General features: G+C 36.0%; 1 protein-coding gene across 3 annotated transcripts in view; it reads left to right on the top strand.

Annotated features, from left to right (window-relative positions):
• Window positions 1-242: 242 nt before the first annotated feature.
• LOC122501721 (homeotic protein distal-less) overlaps window positions 243-25,769 on the top strand; it is a 44,353-nt gene continuing 18,826 nt past the window's right edge. Inside the window, exons 1-2 of one of the 3 annotated variants that reach the window (XM_043611411.1) lie at window positions 243-1,698; window positions 9,189-9,430. In XM_043611411.1, the coding sequence (XP_043467346.1) occupies window positions 1,212-1,698; window positions 9,189-9,430 (729 nt within the window). In that variant the 5' untranslated portion in view covers window positions 243-1,211. Of the gene's footprint in view, window positions 1,714-9,188; window positions 9,431-25,769 lie in introns of all 3 variants that reach the window. The other 2 variants (XM_043611414.1, XM_043611413.1) reach the window with 2 other exon arrangements.

Consider the following 25,769-nt stretch of genomic DNA (forward strand, 5'->3'; position numbering starts at 1 on the left):
AACACCTCTGAGGGTGTCAGGGGGCTCGGTCGCATTCTGGTACGCCTCGCGGACACCATAATGGTCTCTGGTGCACCAATGGCGTGCCCGGACGTCACGCTGAGTCGATGGGGAACGGAGTCGGCAGCCAATGGTTGCGGCTCCATCTCGGCCGGAGGCGGAGGGAAGAGTGGCGCCACTGCGGCCGGCGCGGGAACCGCACAGTCGAGTTCGGGGAGAGGCATTATGTATCATTATACTGATCCGCGCCGCGCGGTGTGCACTACAGTTACTGGGTAAGGCGCGCGTGTGTAATTCTTAGTCTTCATCGTCATTATATTTGTGCTAACCACTTGGTATTGCCTTGACACAGCGCGCGTGAAAACAATTATCGGTGTATGTCTCTTGAAAAATAACGGTGCTAACTGATGCCTACCTTGCTTTGGATTTAATGCTCGCGAAAGCATTTCAGTGTTTTCTACAGTTCTCTGCACTTATTGTGGATTACTCGTTCAGGAATTTTCCGTCGGATATCAGCAGAAAAGTGATTACGGATGTGTGTACCACTTAGTACAATGATGTTTGGTCGGGAACGATTGATGCACAGTTTTGGTCTAGTCAATGATCAATCATGCGGATAGTCAGTCTGATAGTCGAAATTTCGTGTACCGAGTTAGTGGCCCTGCGCATTGCAAGTAGTTACTGGCGATTATAATCAGACACTAGTGAGTAGATTGTCGCTGCATTGGAAGAAACTTGTCGCAGGCTGAGTTTCTGGATGTTGGAGGATCATCATCCTGGAGTGAACGAATGCGAAGCGACGCAACGCGTGTGTTAAGTGTGGACGGTGTTTGTAGTGCTCCCTGACAAGCAGTATTGAATTCAGTATTGAATTCCGGGAATTAAGATTTACTTAATTGAAAATTGAGGTGAAATTTGAAATTGAGAAGAAGTTGCAGTTGTCGGTTGTCGTGTGTGTAGTGGAAGGCTGTCCCACATGTTGTCATCGGACTCAGTAAAGTGCCCGCTGACCTGAGCGGATACCTGGCCCCAAGATTCGGGCCCCGTGGCGTGTGGAGGACTTTGGAGGCGAGGCGCGGGTGGCTGGGTGCGACTTTGTCGCGTCTAAGGTGGAGCGTCCGGGCAGCACGACGACGCTCAACTTCACGGACCTGGGGAGCCCATTCGGGGCGGGCGACCCCTGTCCGTCGAGTACCCCGACCCCGAACAGCATGTCGGGTGGCGGTCCGTCGGGCGGAGGAGGCGGCGGAACCGGGGGCGGTGGAGGAGGCAGTGGTGGAGGCGGCGGCGGGTCCGACATGGAGCAGCACCTGCATCATTCGGGTCTAGGTTCGGTGACACCCGGGCCACCCGGGGGCACCGGCGGCGACAGTGCCTCCAGCACCCCAGTCTCCCAAAGCGGCAAGTCCGCATTTATCGAACTTCAGCACAATAACCTGTACAATCCCGCCGGCCTCCGCGGCGGATATCCCGGAAGCCACAATGTCCCCAGTGCACATCAGTTTTCTCACCAAGTCAGTTCGCTCGGACATCAGGGCTCGGGACCCGGCAGTGGCAATCAACAGCATGCTGATGCCGGATTCCCCAGTCCTAGGTCGGCCCTAGCCGGATATCCGTTCGCGCCCATGCATCAGCACAACGCCTATGGATATCACCTGGGATCGTACGCTCCCCAATGTCCCTCACCGCCCAAGGACGGTGAGTACCCCAACTGTATGTATTCGCAGCTTTTTTTACTATTGTTATACTACATTAACTACTGTATATATAAATATATATGACTTGTGCAAAACTTTCCATAAAGCTCTCTTTTTCCTTTTAATATTTGAGTACCGCTTCAATAAATTGTAATGATACTCAACCGCAGTAAGAACGTCAACAATACATTTTCAGCAAAAGCCAAACTTGACGATATCTAGCTAAAATTATTTAAAACAATAATACATTTAAAAATATGATTATTTCAACATTAACACATGAAGATTGTTTCAATAGACATTTATATTTATATACAAGAAGATTAACTTACAAAAACCTAATTACATCTTGAAATAAATTGACCAAACGCATTAAAACAAATTATATTCTATTAGCAAAATAACTCATGTTCGATAGAAACATGTGTAAGTAAATTTAATTTTTATTTAATACTTTTTGTCGTAAAAGCAGTTTACTCAGTTGAAAGTTACTCGGGTTTATTAAAAATTTTTAGTATTAACTGTACTAATAAGAACCTTGAGAAATTCTTATCTTAGTTGCAAGTAAAACCAGTAGTGCTGCCGAATAAGGGGAAACTTTAAAGAAAGCTCTCACGACGCGCGGTGACAGCGTGTCTGACGGTACCAAGGTATTTCGTCCGTTTATTCTACGTCTCGAGATCGATACATGGTGGCTATAAGCTGCGTCCGCGCGTTAAAAAAACATACTGTATATTCATAGCTTTTTATTCGCATTCAATCTTGCTATCATTTTACATTATCTTTCTATTTTATTGACATAAAGGTCAATGGTGGTTTTGCAAAGTATATTTTACATCACCCCAAACATTCCTAAATGAAATTGTAGCATTAATTGATTGTCTTTTTTCTCCGAAGAGCTCTGTTATAAATAACAAGTTGATTATACCGTAAAACTTTGAAAAAAAGCTTGACTCTCTTAATAATAGCATGCTGGAATGGTCACTCCGACCTTAGCTGCGAGTAGAAAGTAGTTTTGGAGTGTGAGTTTTGGAAGCAGGCAGTAAATTTTTATCGCTTCCTCTATGCTAATTTGAGGGTGACAGATTGAAGAGGCCAGAAAGACCACAATGAATGTAGAAAACGGAATCTGGAGTAGCAGGTAGCAGTCAATGCCGGTTGTTGGTCAGGTTCACAGAGCAGAATGCTTTAATGAAAGCAAGATATACGAGGCCCAGTTCGGATTCTCCTAAAAGACCCCCAATGCTATGAATGAAGTAATTAAAACCGAGATGGATGAACCACAAATTCCTTCTTCATAGACTTTCGACTCTAATGTTTATTTTAGAATTGAGAAAAATAATAACAATCATTTAATTGCAATACATTTTAGTTTTTTTAACATTGTTGTAATACTTTATATATATGAAAAATGAAAGTAACAATGTTGAAAATTAATAGTAAGAACGTTCTTTTTTCAACAAATTGCAGTTAGAAGTTATTACCGCAGTTTGTAACTTGCCTTACATGATGATGTTTTCCGCAAACTTTTATTTCTTTCTCTATCCCTCGTATAACCCCTACACAATTTCCAATACATAATAACACGAGGAGTTTGTCCACAAGTGACTTGAATATTTCTTGTTGAAGAAATTATTACATTTCAACTTGTTCAAGAGACCTTACGATAGGAAATCTGAATCTGCAGAAACGTGAGGGTAATTTCGTTCTATAAGTTGAAGTTGTTCTTCTATGAATTTTAGATTAGGACTGAAAAGGGTTCCCTGCCAAAGCAATTGCCTGTTATTGCGATTCTTATATAACTACTTTTAATTTTCTTTTGTGGGGGAAAATTTGATTTAATAGTTGTTTTCAGATTTTTCCTATACCAAAGGAAAAATTTGTAGTTGCATTAACCAATTCGTTCTACCCCAATATACAATACTTTTTATCTACTTGGATAACCATTTACAAAATTTATATTCAATGTCCGTACGTTTTTAAAAAGGAAAAATAAAAGCGATTTTTTTCAAGTTAAATTCATCTCTTCTTTTATGTGCGTTTAAGAAATTATTTGTTATGCTCAAAAGACAATTGCTCAAAAAATAGTTTGAAGCCAACTGATTTAAAATTCTGAAAGTTTAACTAAATACAATTTATTTATTTCTTCTTTATATTAAATTTCTCAATTTATATTTTAAATTCTTATTTTTCTTAATAATAATTATTATGAATGAATTCATGGAAATATTTTTAATATTTTGTTTATTCGAACGTTGAAAACTTGTGAATCGTGAAGTTAAAATAAAATAAATCACCGCATTATTTTTTAGTTTTCGCTCTTAAAAAGTTTGTGGACTTTAAATTTATCATATTCGTGTTATTTGTAGAGAATACATCTCCATTAAAATGTTGTAAATTTTTCAAACAAAGTACAAAATTATATTCAAAGTTGCTTTAAAATTGAGTAGATTCTTCTGCAGAGTATACGAATCCAATTTTTGTTGTTAACTTTGAAAATTCATTTATTCACAATATCATATGTGAGGAGAATTAGATAATATAATGAACATACCTAGAGTATATTTATTTTCGAGTGTAATTGGTTGAAACAGTTATTAAAGGTATATATAACTTTTACCATAGTTAGATGAATTGTACACCTAAACTACTTTTGTCAATGTTAGCAATTATTATAATGTGGCAATTGTGACTGTCATAAAAAGCATGAAGGAAAAACCAGATTAGAGCAAGATTTATGCTTTACCAGAGGTCTACAGAGACTAAAGTCGATTGTTATACCTATAACTATATTGTATCCGATTATATTCTAGGGGTAATAAAGTCATCAGCACCTACATATTCGGTTGATAATTAATTAAATAATAAATATCGTGTTATGATCGTAATTTGCTTAATTGCTACCAAACACGCTATTGTTTGTATATCCTTTAAGTTGTACTATACTTTATAATGGGAAAACATACGAACTTATAAGTGACATTTTGGTGATGAGTCTGGACAAAAACTGTACTCTTTTTTCATTATGCCAAAACTTGACTGGTGCAATTGAATATATTTCAAAATTTAGGATTCAAAAAATTAATTTATAAAAATGTTTTACTGTTTTGAGAAAATAGTTTATTTAAAAAACACTGAAAAGTGTCGCATTGATTCTGTTTAATGTTAATATTGGAATATTTGTTCAAATAAGAAGAAAAGTAAAAAAACGATATTAAGCAGGTGGTCACTACTTAAAGGTTGATGAATTCAATCAATAAAATATGAGTGTTTTGCTGCCGTATAGCTGTGGGGTAACTTGGTTTTTTTCAGTTCGTCGCGAGTGTTTGAAATGATAGAGGGGAAATTCATCTAGTATTTCTTAATGCGTAAAGGGTGTAGCTCCCCTAATGACAACGTCAATACTTACAAAGAGTTACACCCAGAGTGGCGTGATCGAGTCAATATACATGTAACTAAATTTTTTATGATTCTCCATCATCTTTCTGTCACCGTTATTATTTAGTAATTTAGATATTTGAAATTTTTCGAAATAGTTTCACTCTGTAACAATTGCCGTATACAACATTTCCAGTGTCACTAATTAAAAATATTTTATGCTTTTTTTATGGTTGAAAATCCAAATTTTGAAATAGCGAGTATTTGTTAAAATTAAAAGGCATTTACTAACCCCTAAATTAAAAGCGTTTAGTCTTGATAATTATTTAAGATTCTTGTCGTCGATTAAAAACTTGAGAAAGTTTACTGTCTAATCATCACTGCATCTCTCAGTATGGTAGCGAGAGACTAAAAGTTAGACTTGAAAAAAAATTCTTGGCACAAGAAAGTTAATCGCGGTATCAGAATGAAACGTCTAGCATAAAGGTCGGCGGGAAATGTCGTTGAAACACGAAAGGCGCGCTCGTCTTTAGAGTGAGATTTATTAATGGCGAAAAAATGGAGGGTCCACCTATCCATGGCTTGTTTATTTCGTGTTGATGGGTCGTTAGATTCGTCTTGTTCCTTCAACAATCGTCGACATCAAATTCAGTAGCACCGTAGGTGGTATATCGGTGACCAATCTTATCGGTGCGACAAACCGACCGAGCGCTTATTATCGGCACGTTCTTGTTGTCCGACATCTTGAGGCGATTCGAATCGGACTCGCGGAAGAAAATCCAATTAGCAGGTACCTGAGGTCCTGGTTGGAACCAGCGGGACATTAGTCACTGAGGGCTTTCGGCTGGACCCGTGCGCAACGACGGTGAGGAGCAGTGAGAAGCGTCCACTGCTCCTGGTATGCCACTGTGATGGATTAGGTATTAAAAGGTTGTTATTTTCACAAGGATTAGGCTCTCCACCATGCTCTAATCTTAAAGAACTCTTCATCTCAAGAATTTTAAATCTCCTCGAGATGTAGTATCTTAAGTCGGATCGAATCATCGTGCGAGGATTTCTTCGGAAGTCGTGTTTTTTTACAGATTCTTCTCTCGATAAAATTTTTACTTTTTCCAAAAAAGCAGGTAGCTTTTTCCTCTCACGAAAATAGAACGTTCCTTATATAAATAACATGTGCAGGGAAAATATATGCACATTCAATTCTTAGCAATCAAAAATCCTAATTCCTAAAATATATTATTAATTCAGACCCTTACAACTTATGAACATTTATTTTTCAGCGCATGTTTGTAAAAAGCAAAGATTTCTTAAAAAGTTTCTTCTTCTTTCTTTTGATGTTTATTTTTCTCAAGTATTTACCAAGTTTCTGTTTGAAAATAATTGTCCTGCCAATGAACAAGGATGAAATGTATTGTATTTGGTATATAATAATCATGTTGTAATGTACACCCTGCCTAATTCTCGACTTACGACAATAATGTCATACATTAAAGAATATAAGTGTAATGACAGTGGTTCTAATGACACAGTATAATGTTTATAGTGACTGCCCGCGTGATGATAAGTTATTATGCTTTCCGGTCAGATGTATACTGAATTTATAAATTCAAGCTCGAATCGCGAAACGATAGTAATTAAGTATATCGTTTACACAGATTGACTTTAGGTTGCATGTAAAGACAAATTTCTATCGATTCTTCCAATGATAGTTTATTGTTCAAACAAGTTTATTTCACCGACGCGACGGGAGTTGAAGGGAACAATGTTATAATTTCAATAATTACTTTAGCTAATGTCACGATGAGCGGTGGTTAATTAGTAAGTCAATTAAATCACGTAGAGCCTATGACGTATGTGTGGCCTCAAGTGTGAAAGTACGTAATAAATGTTGGAGCTAACGATTTAAGTGAACATAATTTAAACTTGGGTTCATATGTATACATATATTACTTATATTTATCTATATGTTTTCGAGTATTAAGTTAATTATTTCATAAAAAACAAATCAGCTACTCTCACAAGAAAGTAATATTATTTTAGCAGGAAAAGTATTTTTTACTAAAAAAAATTTTTTCAACTTATACAAACATCAATATTTTTTTTCATTTTATTAAAATTGGCAAATTTTTTTCGTTAGGGCACCAAAATGGATTAAAATAAGTTTTTAACGTTCAAGTGAACAATTTTTTACTTCTTTTAACTCGAATTTTATTACATAAATGTTTAATTGCAGTGTTTTTCATTTCAGTCTTGTAATTTTTAAACCTATTACAAGAATGTATTTCTAAAGTTCTGAACGTTCAAATGAACGAAATTAATTTATATTTTGAAATTAAAATTTGATTACAATAATTTTGTGACACTTATAAAAAATAAATTATAAAGTTTCTAAATGTTAAATTTAAGATTTTACTTATTGTTACAATCAGTTAATTTTTGAAAATATTATTTTAATGGGAAATATTTCGTTCATATGAAGGTTCAAAACTTTAGGAAAATATTTCTTAAAAATGATTACGAATTGGTTTATATTTAAAAACTTGTTTTTGTTGTAGAAAAATTTAATTGAAAAGTGCATTATTTTAATCATTTTTGGTGTTAACTTAGCTACAACATTTTTTAATACCTATTTTACTGTGAGAATAACAAAATTACAATTCAGTAGATTACTTTCTTTTTAATGTATGTTATTTACTTTTATTTCAAAATTAAGATTCTCTAACCTTTAATTTTTTCTTTTTTGTCAATTTTTTAATACTTATTATAATTATAATTGGTCCGCTGCGGTCACTTGTTATTGGTTTAGTGGACGACATAGTCTATATTTACGACACAATATTGCTATTTATTATTTCATTAATATTGCACTTGTAGTACTTTAATACAACAGTTACTTTATTTTACAAGTATGCAAACACTAATTATAAAGTTTTTCAGAACTTCCACGTAATTATATCAGGCGATGATATTAAAACTTTTCAATAATCAAGTCTAGTAAAAGCTTATACGAATTAGCTTTATTATTTTCTGTACTATGAGCCTGTTTACACCGCGTCGCATAAATGTATTCCTCCGCGCGCATAAACGTATATTCCTCCAGGAGAATAAACTCGCGTCTGCGCAAAGTGCTTCCCAGCTGTGTTGTGAAGAGTTAGAAACCGCTGGGAAGCACTTTGCGCAGACGCGAGTTTATTCTCCTGGAGGAATATACGTTTATGCGCGCGGAGGAATACATTTATGCGACGCGGTGTAAACAGGCTCTAAAGCTATATTTTAATATCAAATGATTGCGTTCAGAGTTATGAATATTTATATATTTTGTTATATAAAAAAGTTGTAATCCGATATTTTTAACAATCGGAAAAATATTTTACCTGGAACAACTACAAATTTCACTATATAACAACGGAGTTTTTAATTATTTTATTTAATATACCTTCAATTCTTTTTGCTCAGAAATTTGAAAAATGTCTATTTGGCAGTTCTTACGATTAATTTTTTAGGCACATACCTAATTCACTATAGTTTAAGAACTGTCAAATTGATATTTTAAAAATTTTTGAGAAAAAACTATCGAAGATGAAAGGCGAAGTGGAAAACAATTGCATAATTATAAAATCTCAGGAGAAGGTTTTTTCCGTGAATAATATAAAAAATATGCCCCCTTTAAGCTAATTAAAAATATTTATCAAAAGGTAGACAAATATGATGAGAGACATTTTTAATTTGATTAAAACTTTAATGATTTCTTTTAAAAACCGGTATTATTAATTTATTCGAAATTAATTTTTTTATATAGAATTATTTTTGAAGGATGTCACAGTAAAAGTATTGAAAGTAATTTTCGACTTTAGTTAAAGCTTTCATTTCTTGATCTAAATTAAATTTCTGTTAATGCAATACACTTGTCAGTACACTTGAAAGTAAGAAATTGTGAAAATACAGGAAAATTGAAGGGGAAACTATTTTCAATACTTTTAGTACGATGACCTTTGTTTAATTTAAAAGTAATTAAGTTTCATTGTTGAATTTAATTTTCTCTTTTGAGGTTTTTGTTAGTTTTTCCTTAGTTCTTACATTCCTTGTTAAGAGGATTCTGAAAGTTGATATTAGGGTGGTGTATGTTCACAGACCTCTCGCCTTTGGGTGATAAGGGCGGAAGCCTCGTAGACGAATTAGGAGGCGGTGGCGGTGGATCCCTTAGGAATGGCAAAGGAAAGAAGATGAGAAAGCCAAGAACTATCTACAGCAGTCTTCAGCTTCAACAACTGAATAGGCGATTTCAAAGAACGCAGTATTTGGCACTACCAGAACGAGCGGAACTCGCAGCCAGTTTGGGTTTGACGCAAACACAGGTGAGTTTTTCATTTCAATTAATAATTCCCACGTGATCGTTAAAATGTTAGACGAAATGACATGAAATTCGAAGAAGACAATAGATCATTGGCGATGTGAAATTAGTTGAAACGCGACTCGATAGATGCTCAGATTACGTTTGTGCGCGATGTCGTTGGGTAACTGGATCTTTAGAGGACAGCATCTGTCTGCTTTATCGGCACAAATGACTTTACTAAATCACTGATTTGCCACGCCCTGGACATCGTGGATAGGGTTGCCTCAGTGTCCAGTGCATTGTGAGTGCAGAGCGCGAGTTAACGAGATGGTCATAAATTTTCTTGCAAGAACCTCTTTTGCCCTTTCAACGGTGAATTTTCTGTTCGTTGGATACACGAGTTTTTCCCAAAACTACTACTATTAACCTAAACTTTCTGAATCGTCACCCTCACTTGCTATGGTTTCCGGTTCACAATTTATGGAAGCAAGTCACTCGGTAATTATCCCGACGACCGCTAATTGCAGAGTGCCTCTTGAGCTTAAGCAGCTTAAATTGCCGGGGCATCGACGAGTTGAAAAGAGGCAATCGTTTCGTTAATTTTCTGTAAACTCATAATTAACATTAAATCTGTACGACTGCGTGTGGAAATGAAATTGAAAATTCAGTCTCTCTCAGTGTTATTAATTAAACTATAATCGCTGACACTCTACTCTATTTGTCTTTCAGCTCGATGAGATTAATTGTAATCTTGACGTATAGTTAGTCGCACTTAAGTGATGTGCGCGACACGATAACTGTGCAACATAATGGTCAGTTAACTGATAGTCTGCGATTATTGATAGCGCACAGGGTTCCAGGCCGGATAATTTCATTAGTTCTGGAACCCCACAGAGTGCGACAACTCAGCAGGAGCATTAACGAAGTCTATTATAATAAAATATTCTGCACAGTATCGAGACCTTCTGATTAGGAGTTTCCAATCTATAATTTTGCAATGTATACTTGTGAATGTGCTACCGTCTCGAATTTCTTGTCATCGCGACTATCGTGGCGCAATCTTCCATCAGCTTATATACCTCGCATCGTTCGTGTCTCTCACTTCCTTTTCGCTGTTGCTTTATAAGTTGTTGTGAGAAGATGAGAAGAAAGAAAAAGGAGGAAATGAAAAAGAAAGGCAGCGAGCAAAAGGGGAGTTAGAAGTATTACAGAGCAAGACAGGAGACTATATAGGTATCTCTTTTTCCTCGAGGCTTCTTCTCTTCTCTTGGATAAGGTAGCGGTCTTATGCTGGCAAAGAACACATAGCAAGAGGGTATGTATTTCATACTTTCATGCACGCGATGTACTTTGGGCGTGGTATAACCTTTTTCTCGTCTTTTATCAATGTTGGAATTTATATTTTGGACTTTGAAAAAATGTCCACGCCATCAAAAAGTTTCTTGTTATTAAAAACTTATTAACAGAGTGGCGTAAAAAGATTATGGGATTAATTATTCACTTTAACTCGTATTCTTTAAGTATACTTTACATTTAGTGATTGAAATCAAAAGATGCTTTCAAAATATATGTCAATAATTTCGTGTGGTTGTAAACTATTTTGTGGGACATTTGTTCCTTTTTCCCGTAATTACATTCAAGTTCCCAATGGACTGCTCTTCTTCACTCGCAATACACGCGATGCCTATTTCGTGGAAAGACCTGTATTGGTAACGTGCCCCTTTCTTGCAAATGTGGCAAGGGTCGCGACGTGCACTGGTGTAGATGGACATATGGTTAAGTATTACTTTTGCATGAATGCATTTATAAGGGTGCTTCTGCGCGAAACTCAGGTGCGTGCGACATATTCTCATAAGTAACATGTCCTTGTCTTGAAATATTCACATGAGAACCAACATAATGTTACATACATACTTAAATTTATTTATTTAAACATATAAAAATTCATACATGTGTGAGTTCATATTCACCGACATAAGACTCGTTTCTCCCAGTAGTGCCCTCTTATCACGAGAAGGACGGCAGCACTTGGAGAGACAAGTTTCGATTGCATCTCAGAAATCAGCGGCTTATTCAGATCACGTTCTTTGATCAGATGATTTCGTGGTGATCCGACCAGTATGTCTGTAACACGGTTAAAAGTATACGCTTGCACAGATAGGTATAGTTATTTATACCCAAACTCATCTAATATGTCTACAAGTCATTGATCGATAAAAGTAGACCCTTAAAGAATAAATGTACTCTGAACTTTTATTTTTTCTTCTTTATTCTTCTTTCTTCTAATAATAAAATTCGTTTTAAAATTACAAGATTGGTCGATTAATTAAAAAGGGAAGTTTTTTTAATAAATTCGCACTTGAATGTTGTAAATTAATTGTGGGATCGTTCCGTGGCTATAAAAAAAGTAAGAGCTTGAAATAAATAATATCTACTGCAAGAACGTGGAAAGTGACATTATGTGTCAAAGTAACCTTAAACATGTCGAACGAGCGATTAGTCGTCTAGTTTTTCCAGCCAACTAACCGGCATTGAACCGACTTATCGGCCTATTATCTCATTGGCGTTGACCAGTTCGTGCGTGTCCGCAGATAGGGATGACTAACTGTTGTTGGTTCCGTACCATTATTCGATTGCAAATAATGCACAAACCTCGAACCATTATCATCGTCGAATAATAAAAAAGAATAAAACTTGGACCGACATGACGTGTCACTATCGGATTATATATCTACTAACTGTCATCTATCAGTTTACAAATGGATCACAACTTTTACACTCTAGCACGCGATTCAAAAGTCGCACAGTTTGCCAACTTATTTATTTTTCTTCTATTTTAAGTTAATGTCACATGTACGTGTGTCTATAATTCTAAACTTTATATTTTTTGTTTCTTATGTTAGTAAATACCTAGAGGATCGTCTATTTAAATTAAATATACACATCTACGATTGTCACTGTATAATTAGAGGCTATATAGGCATGCATTTGATTTATTCATCCACATGTTTGAACTATACTTAAAATTAGGTATTTTCGGCTGATTCAAATTCAGAGAGTGCATTTGTTTATATGCATGGCGTATAAATAAATAAATAAATAAGTTGTATCTCCTTACGATCCAAGTGGCTTGTTGTAGAAAAGTTACAGATCTATAGTTCTTATTTTCATTGACCCTTTTTAATATATACTTTACTTTTGTAGAATGAAACTTGACGCCTACTGTACCGCATATGCCATTCACGTTCGACTTATCGTTAGATAATTATAGAACTGCGACCAAAGGTTTCTAGCACGAAGTTTGCGGATAACCAATAAACGTAGTCGGCATGAAAAGCAAATGCAAGAGTATAGTTTGATATGTAGGCGTTGTGATTTCAAACAATAGAGAAGTATATGGTATGCTTACAATTAGTCAAATCTATTATGCACTTATGATTGTTGGAGCACATTTCAATTTAAAGCTTCATTTTAAAAATTAAATATTGTGACGCTGAACTATTCAGAATCACTTAATATCCCTCAAGTCAATTCTATAAAAATAGTGAAAAAAAGTAAACAAAAAGTGATGAACACTTGTGAAACTATAGAGTGTCCATCACTTTTTGTTTACAGTAAGGACACCAATATATTCATATCAAAGGCCAATATTTATAATGATGCGTAATAGGCAAGAGTTGTGCATCTTTCACCTCGCTTCAAATAGTTTAGCAAACTTTTTGCCGTTCTTATGGCAAGTAACTGGAATATTGTTTTCTAAGAAATAAGAGGCTCGGCGAGTCTCTTTGAAGATCCTTTTCTCAAGCTTCTGGCTACCGGAATACCACTCCTATATCCTTCATTGTAACAAGGTATACACACGCTTGAAATAATATAGGTTACGCGATAATAAGCAGGTACGCCACTATAGTACTGCGAGTTCGCGTGCTTTTCTGCCATGTTTGCTGGCACTGGAATGAGAGAAAAGTGCAAAATACACCGACAACATTGCAACGTACCACGTTTCAAATGAAAAGTGCGAAAATGGAGATATTAATTCTTGGAAAATAAAAACCTTTTCCAGTGAAAAAGATGTCTAGATTTTGATCTTATCAGCATCTTATCAGTATTTGTTTGAGAGAAAAATTTAGATTTGTGAAAAATAAGGGAATATTTGAAGAAAATGGAGGAAGAAGGAGAAGAGAGAAGGAAGAAAGGAAGGAAGGAAGGAAGAGAGAGTATAGATATGGAATGGGTTAGGCAGTCAGCGAGTCAGGTTGGGGTACACACATTATTTCAATGTTGGCAGTAATGCCTGTTATTAAGTGATGATAATGATTGGTATTATCGCGGGTAGGGAGCAGGACTGGTAGCAGCGGATATAAATCATCCTTACTTCCTTCTTGCTGGTAGAGCTCGGCTTGGAGAGAACTGCTCCATGCCAAGAAGCTGTAAATAACGGCCAAGTTGTACCGCTGTGGCTTCTCGGGTACTGGAAGGTATAGAAAGGAAGGCAGAATAGTTTCTCCAAACGATAAGTAGGTACGCAGAATGTTCATGCAGGGTTATAGCTCTGCAATCTACGTACCTGTTATCATCATTTTCCTGCTACTGATGCTAGATCTTACGCTTGGCAGAAGCTAGAGTAACGCATTTTATTAACGGATCTACTCCTTCAAATATTAACCGTCTCGTTAATGTTTAATGCCAGTAAAGTGTTGAGCATAATCATACCTTGCGATATTGCGGTATCGTGAGTAGAACAGTGGAAAACATTTCGACTCTGGCATTTCTCTCTTTATTTAATTTATCATAGTTTGGTCGGTGATGAAATTTCTGATATGCACGTCGATTCCTAGAACGACCAAGGAGATGATAAGAATCCTAAAGAGCCGGATCGAAGCAGCGCAAGCGCCTTCATGCGTTTAGTATGTGCCATCGTGTAGACTAGGTTAGTCTGCAGTGAGGCTGCTCGCCTACAGAAGGGAATGGGTATACGCTAGGGGTATATCGGACTAAGGGTTGGATGAAACGCCCACAACTATCTTGATCTAATAAATTCAACATTTCGCCGGTGAATTCTCCCTCCTCGAGGTCAGTCGTGTTCGCAGACCAGAAAAAGACGAACTCTTATTATGGTTGGGATTTTGGGACCTACTTTGTTGTAACTGAAAAAATACTAAATTCAGTGCATTTTCCAAGCCAGGAGCGCGTTAAATTATGGGTGGTTCGCGAAACTTACATTCGTGACAAATACGTGAGAACCAGAAAAATTGAACAATTATAGGAATTCAGAGTCGGCGAACCTGGTCTGCGAGTGCCTGCTGCTTCTCTTTTGCTCCGATTCTCGATCAGACAACAGCCCTCCGAGAAGAGGGTGCGCGGGCGCATGCCTGAGTCGTTGCAACTATAGCAGATGCTGAAAGTTGACTTCTTTTTGCCTTCTTTTTCTCTGCTTCTTTCTTGTTTGCTTCCTTCCGTATATGTCCGTCTCTCTGCTCTTCCTTCCTTCCACTTGATGCCGGAGCTGAAGAAAAGGTCTCCTGCGGCACGAGTCTTTCCTCGGCTAGCTGGCCCTTTTGGTATTCGTTTGTTTGATGGCGGCTTCCTCTCACTCCATCGTCATCGTTGTCTTTTCTTCCCGCGTTGGGAACTCCTCGACGTTACGTACTGCATAGCTGCAGCATTGCTCCGGGCTGCATTTTATTTTACAACGTTGTCAGTAGACTAGCCAGGCACAAGGCCTTGGCGAAATAGTAGATTGTACAATTTGCTTTTTCTTCGCATGTTCCACGAATAATATTATTCTTACGACTCTTCTTAAGCAGTTTCCTAGAAAATAAATTACTTTTCCATATGAAGGTAATTTATTTCTAACTTGTTATTATTATTATTTTATTCAAGAAAAATACGTAGATTTCAGGTGTAATTATAATTTGATAAATTCCTCTAAACTAAATTAAAACCTTATCAGAATTTCGAAAGAGTGTGTCCGCATTTTTATTTTTCTTTGATATACCGCTATTCATTCCATTTTCCATCTTAGATCCTAGCTAATACACAGGAAATTACAGAGTGCCTCGTAAGAGCGACCCGGTTCAACGTCGCGCTGATCAAGAATAATCTATTTAATTTATCGAGACTTTGCTTGAGTCTCAAGTTGACTGGAGAAAATCAAACTAAGAGCCTCGTTACAAACATTCTTTAGCGAGCAACGCCCGTCGAACGAAACTGTTTCTTTGACTCTCATCGACCTCGTTCTCCCGGAAGGGACAACTACAAAGTGCAAAAAGGGAGGAAAGGCAGCGAAACGCCGTCACTGTGGAGATCAGATACAAAGAAAAAGAGAATAAGAGAAAGACAGACTCCTCGCAAGCCGATTAACGATTCCTCTCTCTTTCTCTTTTGCCACATTTTTCGCGTTCTCCGAAGGGGGCAAGAAGAAAGCGCGCATCGGTATTTGCTGGTCCTCCAAACGATGCGTAGTGCAATTCTCACATTTACACACAAACAATACCTGTCTTCGTGTATAGTATACAGTGAGCGGAGATAAAAACCACTAAAAATGTTTGCTCTATAAGTGTATATAGGTGAAGGTACTTAAACTTTCAAAGTTATGAGATTATAACTGCGACCCTATACAGATACACAGAAACAGCACACTTACTGCTTTTAATTACACATTTCAAGATAATGACTTTAGAATGAGGTGTAAAGATTTTTTATACAAAACAAATTGAAATGGGTATATACAGAGGTACTAGAGTGGATTATTTAAATATCTACAGAAAATAGAGTTACAAATAGATTTTTACTAAAATAGAAAATAGTTAAACTATACACTTTGTGAGTATGAAATACGAGGTCAAAAATTTCGAAAATGTGTTAGTCTACAAGACGTATAATTTCCTACAAGTTATCAAATTGAGAAAATAGTTTGAAAAGGTTTGCGCATTAGAATGAGTCGAGGTTTGATCTTTCGAATAAGAGATGTATTGCAAGTTAGATTCTTCTGCAGCAGCCACCAATTGAGTCCAGTTCATTGAGTATTCAGGCTACGCATGCGCCAGTTGTCACCACTGACACATCGTATGTCAATCGTTTCTGCACACAAAGCTATATGTAGAAGAAACAGGACGATCGGCAGGTAGGATCAACACGAGGAACATCTCAATCTGTGTCGAAAGCCCATTGGCTGAGATGTCTTTTTCTTACTTAACTCCACGGATTTATTTACAAAAATGCACTGACTTTTGAAGGCAATGATATCCAACTATAGCTAAAGGCTGTATTTTGTTAAATTTACTATTGACTTTTTTTTCTTCTAGTGTCTACTTTTATAACAAAAGATTCAGCAAATATAAGAAAAGAGTTCACTATGCCGATAATATTGATTTCGCATTATTATTATTATTATTATTATTATTATGTTGTCGGAGGTATATTTAATTGAAGGAAAATATGAATAATATGCACGTACTTTTACATATTAATTTCGATTGGGTAATTATTTAGCATTTGTTAGTCGTTTTGACATTTCCGCAAGAAATTCTCCTGTTGTCATGGAAATCGCTTCTTATGCATACTTGGCTTGTTTTGTCTTTATTTCTAATTCTCATTTACTATTTCGTAAGAGATGTACCGCGTTGATGAGCGTCTACTATCTCTAAGAAGGTGGAGGTCGAAGTGGATCGCCTTGGAGCCTGAGAGGCGCCCGTCCCGCCCATCGTCTCGTCTTTGCTCGGAGCCCTTTGAGTTTCGTACTCTTCCACCAAAACTTTATAGGACTAGAACCAGACTTACACTGCTTTAAATGAGTAATATAATTTTATATTGAAGAGACTTGGCGCTCTCCTCTTTTCATTTCGCACTTGAAACAAAGAAATAGTTTTCAAAACTCACTAAATTAGAGTGCATGCAAATTTATGACTTGATTACAAACAATTACAATTGTAGAATCGACTTATAATTCGTGATAAATTTTGCACTCATTCAAATTTAGAGCGTACGACTAATATTTAAAAGTATTAATAATTCGAACATAAGATTTTCTCGGAAACTACATAATTTTAGCGCAAAATTTACACTAAACATTTTTGTGATTTTTCTTTTTTACTTGAATTTTGTTTACGACAACTTTCGTAGAAAAGGAAATAAGAAAATTAGAACCATAAAGAATATAGTTTTGAAATTTATATCTTTCAGCACTTACCAGAAAGTGTTATTAAGATTAACAGTTCTCTCTCTTGGAGTCTTCGAACATTACTTTAAGTGAACTATTATTTTATGAGAAGGTGGCAGATTATAGAGGAAACTTTTCTTTCCTCGCAATAAACATTTGGAGGCAATCCACAAAAATTAGGACTTCTGCATTCATGTTTATGAAAAGTAATACTTTTTTATGATATTGGTTTCATGGATCGTTAATTCATTGTTATTATGAAACCTATAGTAAGAATAATGATCTGAAATAAAAACTATCGTATTCGAGAACACTTAATTTGGAAAATTGTCACTGGTTACGCTTTCGCACGATATAAATAGTCGAACAAGAAGTGTAAGTGCGATAAATCGACAAATTGTTGACTAAAACAATAATAATTTGATATAGAATTGTTTGTGTAAGAAATATTGAAGTAAAAAAAACTAATTTTAAAAAGTATGACATTACTGAAATAATATTAAAAGTGAAGTGAGAGGTTTGAGAAAATTTCCCACACGTGACTTCATGAAAAAGTCAGAAAGTCTAATCAGTTTTAATAAAAATCATTAATTTGGAAAATTATCACTGATTACACTTTCGTTTCACGATGAAAAAAGTAAGAAAATTAAGAAATGGATTTTTATTAATAAAAAAGTGGTTTTTTCTTGAGGGTTCAAACTCATTGCTTGTGTGCAGTAAATCGCTTATAGATGTATACTAGAGGCGTTGTGCAACCCACGTATATCTATCAGCGGAATGACTCAACCAGGGAGACATGTCATGTTCTTGTGTTCGGTATTGGTTTCTCAATGTTCCTAAGAAAAGTTTACATTACACCCACCAATTTATTGGTGACTACTGTCGCTTCAGTTCACTCGAACATTGCTGTCAGTATCCGCGTGTACCAGTAAATTTGCTAAGCTGAATCGCCAGTATGCAGCAGAACGATTACGACGATCACGAAAGGAAACCGGGAAGGAAGAGGCAAAGAAAGAGAAGAACTTACAAAGGCAGGATGCCGCTGCTTCGTGTACGTTGTATATGTCGACCTCAAATCTGCGAACCCCGGCGACCTAACCTTACTTTCATATTTCGACTGTTACTCGTTCTCATCAATAAAATATAATATTACTAATTTTAGTACAATCTACAAACTAAATAGAAAATTTAAATTAAAATTTTACAATAAATTTTCAATTTTTGGTATGCACGCATGGTTAATAAAAGCACAATCTTTCAACATCTGTCGGCCACGTTGAAATGTCAGTAATTTAGTGATATTCAGCCTTTTGTGTGTTTATTTGAAGGTCTCCAGTTGTTTTCAATTTTGACCTTCTTTTTTTCGAAGAATACAACTGAGAATATTTTAGTGACGAAAGTGTCGCTGTACGCGACAGGTTGTTTGCGGCGCTTAGAATTCCTGAGTTCCCCGGAGTTTCAAGAGTTATGAAGGGTTGGCGTTAGCCTACCGGAACCGTAGAAACATACGGTGTCTTCAAAGAATAATGGCAGTGTTGCCTCATTGCCCGCTTGACTGTTGAGTTCTCTGGCCAGGATGAACTGACAACTTCAACGACGAACCGGAAACAGTAACGAAAAATTTTCATTGTGAAAGTGTCTACCTTTCTGTTTTTTTTCCAGTACCTTTGTTTCTCCTTCTATGTTGAAACGTGGGAATCAAAGTTGACAATAAATAGTACAAATATTTTCGAGTATAATTTTAGTATAAGGTATTTATTCAAATTCAAATACAATAATTGAGAATGTGTTCTTAAATTGTACACTAGGTGGCAAAATTAAGTCACGAGCTCATTAATATTAGATAATCTTTTGTCATGTCAAAATAAACGTCAAGTTGGAAAAATAATTGTTTATATTCAAAGAAAAAGTTGACTTGTTCTTTGATAACTAAAATAGAAATTTTCTAAAATCTATGCATTAAATTGGAAATAAAAAAGTATATTTTATTTGTTTTGAAAATTGCGAAGATTTAAAGTAAAATTTTGAGATTATTTCATCTCTGAAGGACTTGCATTAGCGCGCGAGAAAGAGTGGTGTGCCTGTGAAATGCAACTTAGAAGCTCGATGAAAGGTTGAAAGTTTGGAAGTACACGCGGAGTATTGGATTACGAAGTACATAAATATTCATGAGGTTCCGAGTGCGGAGTGAGTCCGCGATGGAGAGGAGGTGATGGATACAAAATAGAAAGAGAAAAGAACCACGTGAGACGTGAGGTCGGCAATATTAACGGGAAGTTTAATCGTTGGCTGGCCTGGCCTGTCAGCCCGGACGCGCGCCGGGTCAGTCGGGCCCTCGAGGTCAATTAGTGTTGTTCAACACTCTCCAGCCCGGTGTCGACTGGAGTCCGAATTTCAAGAGTCCCTCGCTTACTTCTAATTTGTAAGCTGGAGATGTGTGCGCATCTTCTCAGGCATCGGAGTATGAAAAAGTCCAAAAGTTGCTTTCTTGAGAGAGATTTTTAAAGAGAAAATAACATACCCCGGAAAACGCCATGTAACTCGTATTTCCCTGAAGAAAAAATGAAGCAGAGAGAACACCCACTTTGAAGTCTCATGTAGATTACAAGAAGCAAAGTGAGCAATAAGGCCAATTAGCATATATATTAATTGCTTCTCGTACAACTTGTTTCCTTAACGTTCAGCCCATGGCTTATTCATGCAGATAGAGCAAATACTCGCATCAAGTGCACGCATTCATAGTTTCGATATTTATTATTTCAACAATCGATTAGGGTAAAAGGAAGATAATAATCCTTTAGATTTATTTATATTTTTCAAATTCTTTCAATGCCAGATGTTGGCGAATCATGGACACGTAGACTTTCAGTTTCTTTTTCTATTTTCCGACCAATTTTCGCAAATGTGTTTCACGTCCTGAATATTGTCACTGTGCCATTAGAGCGATCTTCGATATACTAGAAAAAGTAATGTCTGTAATCCTGGAGAGTTAGCGTGGATACCAAGTGTATAATTTGTGCTTGCACCTACATGTACGTATTCCCTGGAGTTTCTATTTTTCTATTGAGCCCGAGCAGGTTCTTTAGTGAGATCACATGAATCGATTCTTCAGAATATCTACTTGCACATTTACGTAAATACTGCAATATCGTGTTGCAGCACCTCCGTGGCCTTCGGGCGTCATTCACTCGTATAGCAGTTGAGTTGCACCGCACTACGCCGCACTACGCCGCGCCGGTCACCATCCACTTTCATTATGTGCGCGCGCGCGCCTTTAATTACATTTTTGCATCACGACTGCCGCGAGATAGGTACTCTGACTGCCAATGTTCCGAGAAATCGCTATATAGGTTTTCCGGACCTTCACTCCGAAACGGAAACGACGTCCCAATTTTCATAATCAATCTATTCACTTTTTTTCCATCATGATTTTCAAGTTCAACAAATAAAGGAATTAAAAACTTTCAGTGGCAGAAAGTTGAATGTATTTTTAAAGACAAACATTCAACAACAACAAAAGTATGCATGCTAAGCATTCTGTTAATTAAAATGTTAATTAAACAGATGAAATAATTAACATTTCATGCAAAAGGAGGTTTTTAGCAACAACCAAGTGTATGTGCATATAAACTTATTACTCTATGTTTGGAAGGAACAAAAAACTTGTAAAGAAAACGCCATCGCGTGTCAGTTGTACCTCAGACAACTTCTAATTACGACTACGATTGTGTTAAATAATAACAATTATTAGAATCATCCGCTGTTTTGGCAAATCTGGAAATTTACCATAATTTTTTATGGTAATTTATATTTATTATGGGCTGTATAATGCTCTGAATTGAGATGCGTTTGCGAACAACTGTTCGAACAATTGTGACTGCTCCATTGATCGTTGTTTACATGAGACCATAAACAAGCTTTTATGTAATCGCCTGTGAGTACACTCTCATACATAATGTACTAACTGTCCTGGATGAACACAATAAGACACGTTGCAACGTGACGTACATCGCTGCTTTTCCTTCGCTCAAGCGATTTGCCTCATGAACGATCCGCTCTTTATATGTAATACACCAAGTTGTTGAAATTAAACCACACACATTGTGTAAATCGAATTGTTTTAACCTAGGTTACAATGTGCAACTTTAAATTGACAACAGATGTGTTATTATATCGTACTCACCAGTGATAATCACAGTTGACAGTAGTTGTCACGAAAAAATTCCGCCTTGAAATTTATATAATAAGGATGAGACTTTCTATACGCAGAGAAATGGATTCCGACAAAAGTAGACAAAAGTTTCCCTGAATTTGAAAATTGTACTTATTGTCTACCTGTTGGTGGATAATTGCTTCAATTAGTATATACTGAAGGTACATTTTTAATGAATACAGCCTTTCCCAATGCCTCCCAATATGTAAAATTGTAAAATTGTAAAATTGTAAGCTGAGTGAATTGTGAATCAGTGGCTAGAGGAAGAAGTACTTCAGCATTCTCAAGCGAGTCTAATTCGAATATTAAAAGATTTATACAAATAATAAGAATAGTAACTCGGACAGTGTTTTCTCCTTGTCAAATCGTTCCATGCTGTGCGTACTCACCGATGCATGGAATATTGTACAACGAGGATGCCACGACACGCAATAGGGTCACAATATTTTTCAACGTATGTATACAAGTGGTGAAAGGACGAGCTACGTGAATACAATGCCGCGAGGAGATTCGAGCATAAACATGGATTATTTGTCGAGCGTTCTGACATCCGCTAAAAAACAGTCGAAAGAAATTCAAGGCACTAAGAGGCAAAAGGAATAATATAAAAACGAAAACCGTGATAGTCAACGGATTTCACGAAAAGCACTAAGAGTTCTTGTGCACGGCCCTGAAGTACTGCCCACCTGACGTCACGCACCTGTTCTCTGTCCGACTCGAGTCCTGAGAAACCACTCTGCCGACCCTTTGCCCATTATAAGACCATAGGTTTCCACGGCGATTTCATGCCACGAAATTCTCGCCTCATAAGGCCAAGCTTCTTATTGTGTATATGTGTATTAAGATGTAACTTTATTATTTTTTCGAAAAATGTATGGAGAATGAGAATACAATTTTTGGCTACTGCACAATACACTGCTTAATAAATATTCAATGTCCTTATCGAATAATTGATAGGAAAAAATCACGCAATATTGATGTGAAAAAACTATGCTAATTTTACAAAAACACTGAAATCGATGGATTGCTGCCACCCACGTTTGGATATGTCGATATTTTTCCCTTTGTCGCTATTTCGCAGTTCGTATTCGTGACCATAGTCACGCCTGCATATATAAGTTCTTTGGCTTCTCCACCCTTCTTCATTCTCTCTTTTTCTTCTCTGACTCTTCTTCTTCATCAACTTCTTCTTCTTCTTCTTGCTAGCTGTTCTTCCTCAAGTAAGAATTAAGGTTGCCCAGTCCTTCCGAGTACGAGAAAAATGCAGCTTTACGACAGTACCAACGGCATCCAAACGATCCACAGTCTGTACGCTCACACGCACGGGTGCGTTCGTTACTCATCCTCTGATCCAACAGCTTCCACATCTATCGCGTTTCTCGCAAGAAAACTACATAGCTAAAGAAAAGAATCTTTCTGCACGGAATTTACAGTGACCCAGTTAGATGCGTGAGAAACCAATTTTGTCCACCGCTGTTCATGTTACTATAACGGGTTCCTTAGTTACACGGCTGATTTTGGTGCAATCTTTCTTTTAGAAAGTCCAACTAAATGCACAATATTTGTTACCATAAGCAATTTCATTTTTATCTTCATCGATTTTTATCTTCTTCCTTTTTTCATTCATCCTGTACTGAATAATCTATTTTAATATTACATAGTACTTACTAAATTTTAAAAATCTCTTTTAAAATTATTTATTTGAGAAAACTCTCACGGACTGTATTACACAGCGATTTAAAAAGACAAAATAAGTAAAAGCTATACTATAGAAAAGACAACTGGCACGCCAAGGTTTCTTGTATGGGAAACAATGGAATTCAAGTTTACCAAGCGTCCGTAAAAAAAGAATGTTTAATCGTCAGAATAATCCTTAAAATCTCATAAAAGAAAATGATTAAAAATACCATTTGTTGTCCTTGTATTTTTCATAGTAAATAATTGTTTTCAAATCAAATATTTTGTACGAAAAAAATTTATTCATTTGAATTTAAACAAATTGTTGTAATAAATTAAGAAAGTTTTAAACAATTGTTTGTCAATCAGAAGAGTATAAACAATATTGGGAAATGCGCAAGATTCACTTTTAATTTAGTGGAAATATCGCTAATCGATCTAAGATTCTCAGGAATTAATCTTGTTGCAGTGGCCTGATCGCCGCTTTAAAGATAATAGGACGATAGTGCCGCCAAGTTTGCGAGTATATATACATTTGTTGATACAGTGTGGTGGCAAATGTCTGTACAGGAGACTTGAAAAACGTCATCTGTTCTCATCAAGCCACAACTTGTTCATGCAAGTCCATATGTCACAGTAGTTGTGTCTTTTACGTAATATTGTCAATTCTTTTCTAGCAATCTTTTTTGCAGTCAATAACGGTGAAATTAATGAGCGGCATAATACCTGTTTTCATGATTATATTCATTTAAAAAAAATACATTTGAGAAAAAGGACATGGGTTACATGGTAACCTTTTTCCTCAAATGTATTTTTTAAAAAACATGTCCTTTTGCATCTTAAAATTTTTAAAAGAGGAAATAATTGATGATTCGAAATTAAAAGGTAGAGCAAGACTTGAATTTTATTAATAATCATCGATTTCTGATTGACTAGGAATTGAATAGAAATGAAATAAGGAAAGGGAATTTGAGTAAAAAAAAGTTTGATGATATGTTAATGAGAAGAGTAGATTCTGTCGTATTTTGATGCAATTGTTACTGCGAATTCAGCATTTAAAAAAGTTGTTGAACCACCTGGACAGGATGCGAAACGTCCGAATATGTATGTATTAGGGATTAAGGAAAGGACACGGCCACGAGGCGCGATCCCTTCGTGCGCAGTCGCTGCGTCGCTAGACGGATACATGTGTACTGGCTTGTCGTTTGAATATTTATGCGCGACCTCTACGCGACAAGAGACCGCCGCATTCTGAAAAGACCGTGTTCTGATTTATGCGATCGAATCGTCGGCAATACTACACATAATCAATGAGCACATTAGTTCTTCATCTCTCTTAACCTTTTCCTTTATATTTCTTTTTCTCTATTATTTTTTTTAATTTATGTCAATCTGACGGGTACATTATTTACCGATTAGCGTGTGTACAGTAGCATTATATCCATCTTCGCCTGGCATTATTGTGCGTCTACAAGATAGATTCCTTTCGATATCAACTTTTTCTCCTTTTTTTATTCATCTTCTTTGACAGATAATTGCTTTATTGGGTCACTTGCCCCAACTTCTCTTTTGTTCACTTATTTTTCATCTTGTCTCGGAACAGGTTATTCTACTTTGTTACGTACCTAAAGATTGCAAGTTCCTTGTTTCGTAACAATATTTTAATTTCACTGCATTCAATTTAATTTTTTTTTTTTTTATTACAAAATGACATTTTTTGTTCGTTTTTTGTTTTTTCTCAAATGTATATATGTATTCTGTTGGGATACACTTAATTTCCTTTTTATTATACTCGACTTTTTCATCATAAAAGATGTAAATCATTGACTTGCGATCGAATTCCAGAGATACCTTTACCTCGATTTTCTTTAGATTCTTTTACACTTATTTTGCTCACACTTTATATACTTTCAAACGAGATTGGAAAGGAATTTCGAGTTAAATTGCAGGAGCAGAATTCCCTTTTACGTTCTTTTATTATCTGATATGACGGAAGTTCAATTATATATCTAGAAATATTGTATAAAAATGTATATGTAAACAATTCTGGTGAGTCGGACAGTTTTCAGAATCAAATTTTTTCTTATACACACGACCAATGAGTTAAATGAATTAGTTATTCACTGCAGACTTTTTTTTATTTATTCTACCAGATAATAATAATTTTTTAATTATACGCATGTACATTAGACATTTAAATACTTATTACCTTGCACTATATTAGTCAATAATAATTTTAACGATAGCTAAGCGTTTAATTTATTTTTGCGATAATGAATAGTATAATCTTAAACAAACACAGTCGGCATT

Source organism: Leptopilina heterotoma, unplaced genomic scaffold (assembly GCF_015476425.1).
Source record: "Leptopilina heterotoma isolate Lh14 unplaced genomic scaffold, ASM1547642v1 Lhet_212, whole genome shotgun sequence".
Lineage (NCBI taxonomy): Eukaryota > Metazoa > Arthropoda > Insecta > Hymenoptera > Figitidae > Leptopilina > Leptopilina heterotoma.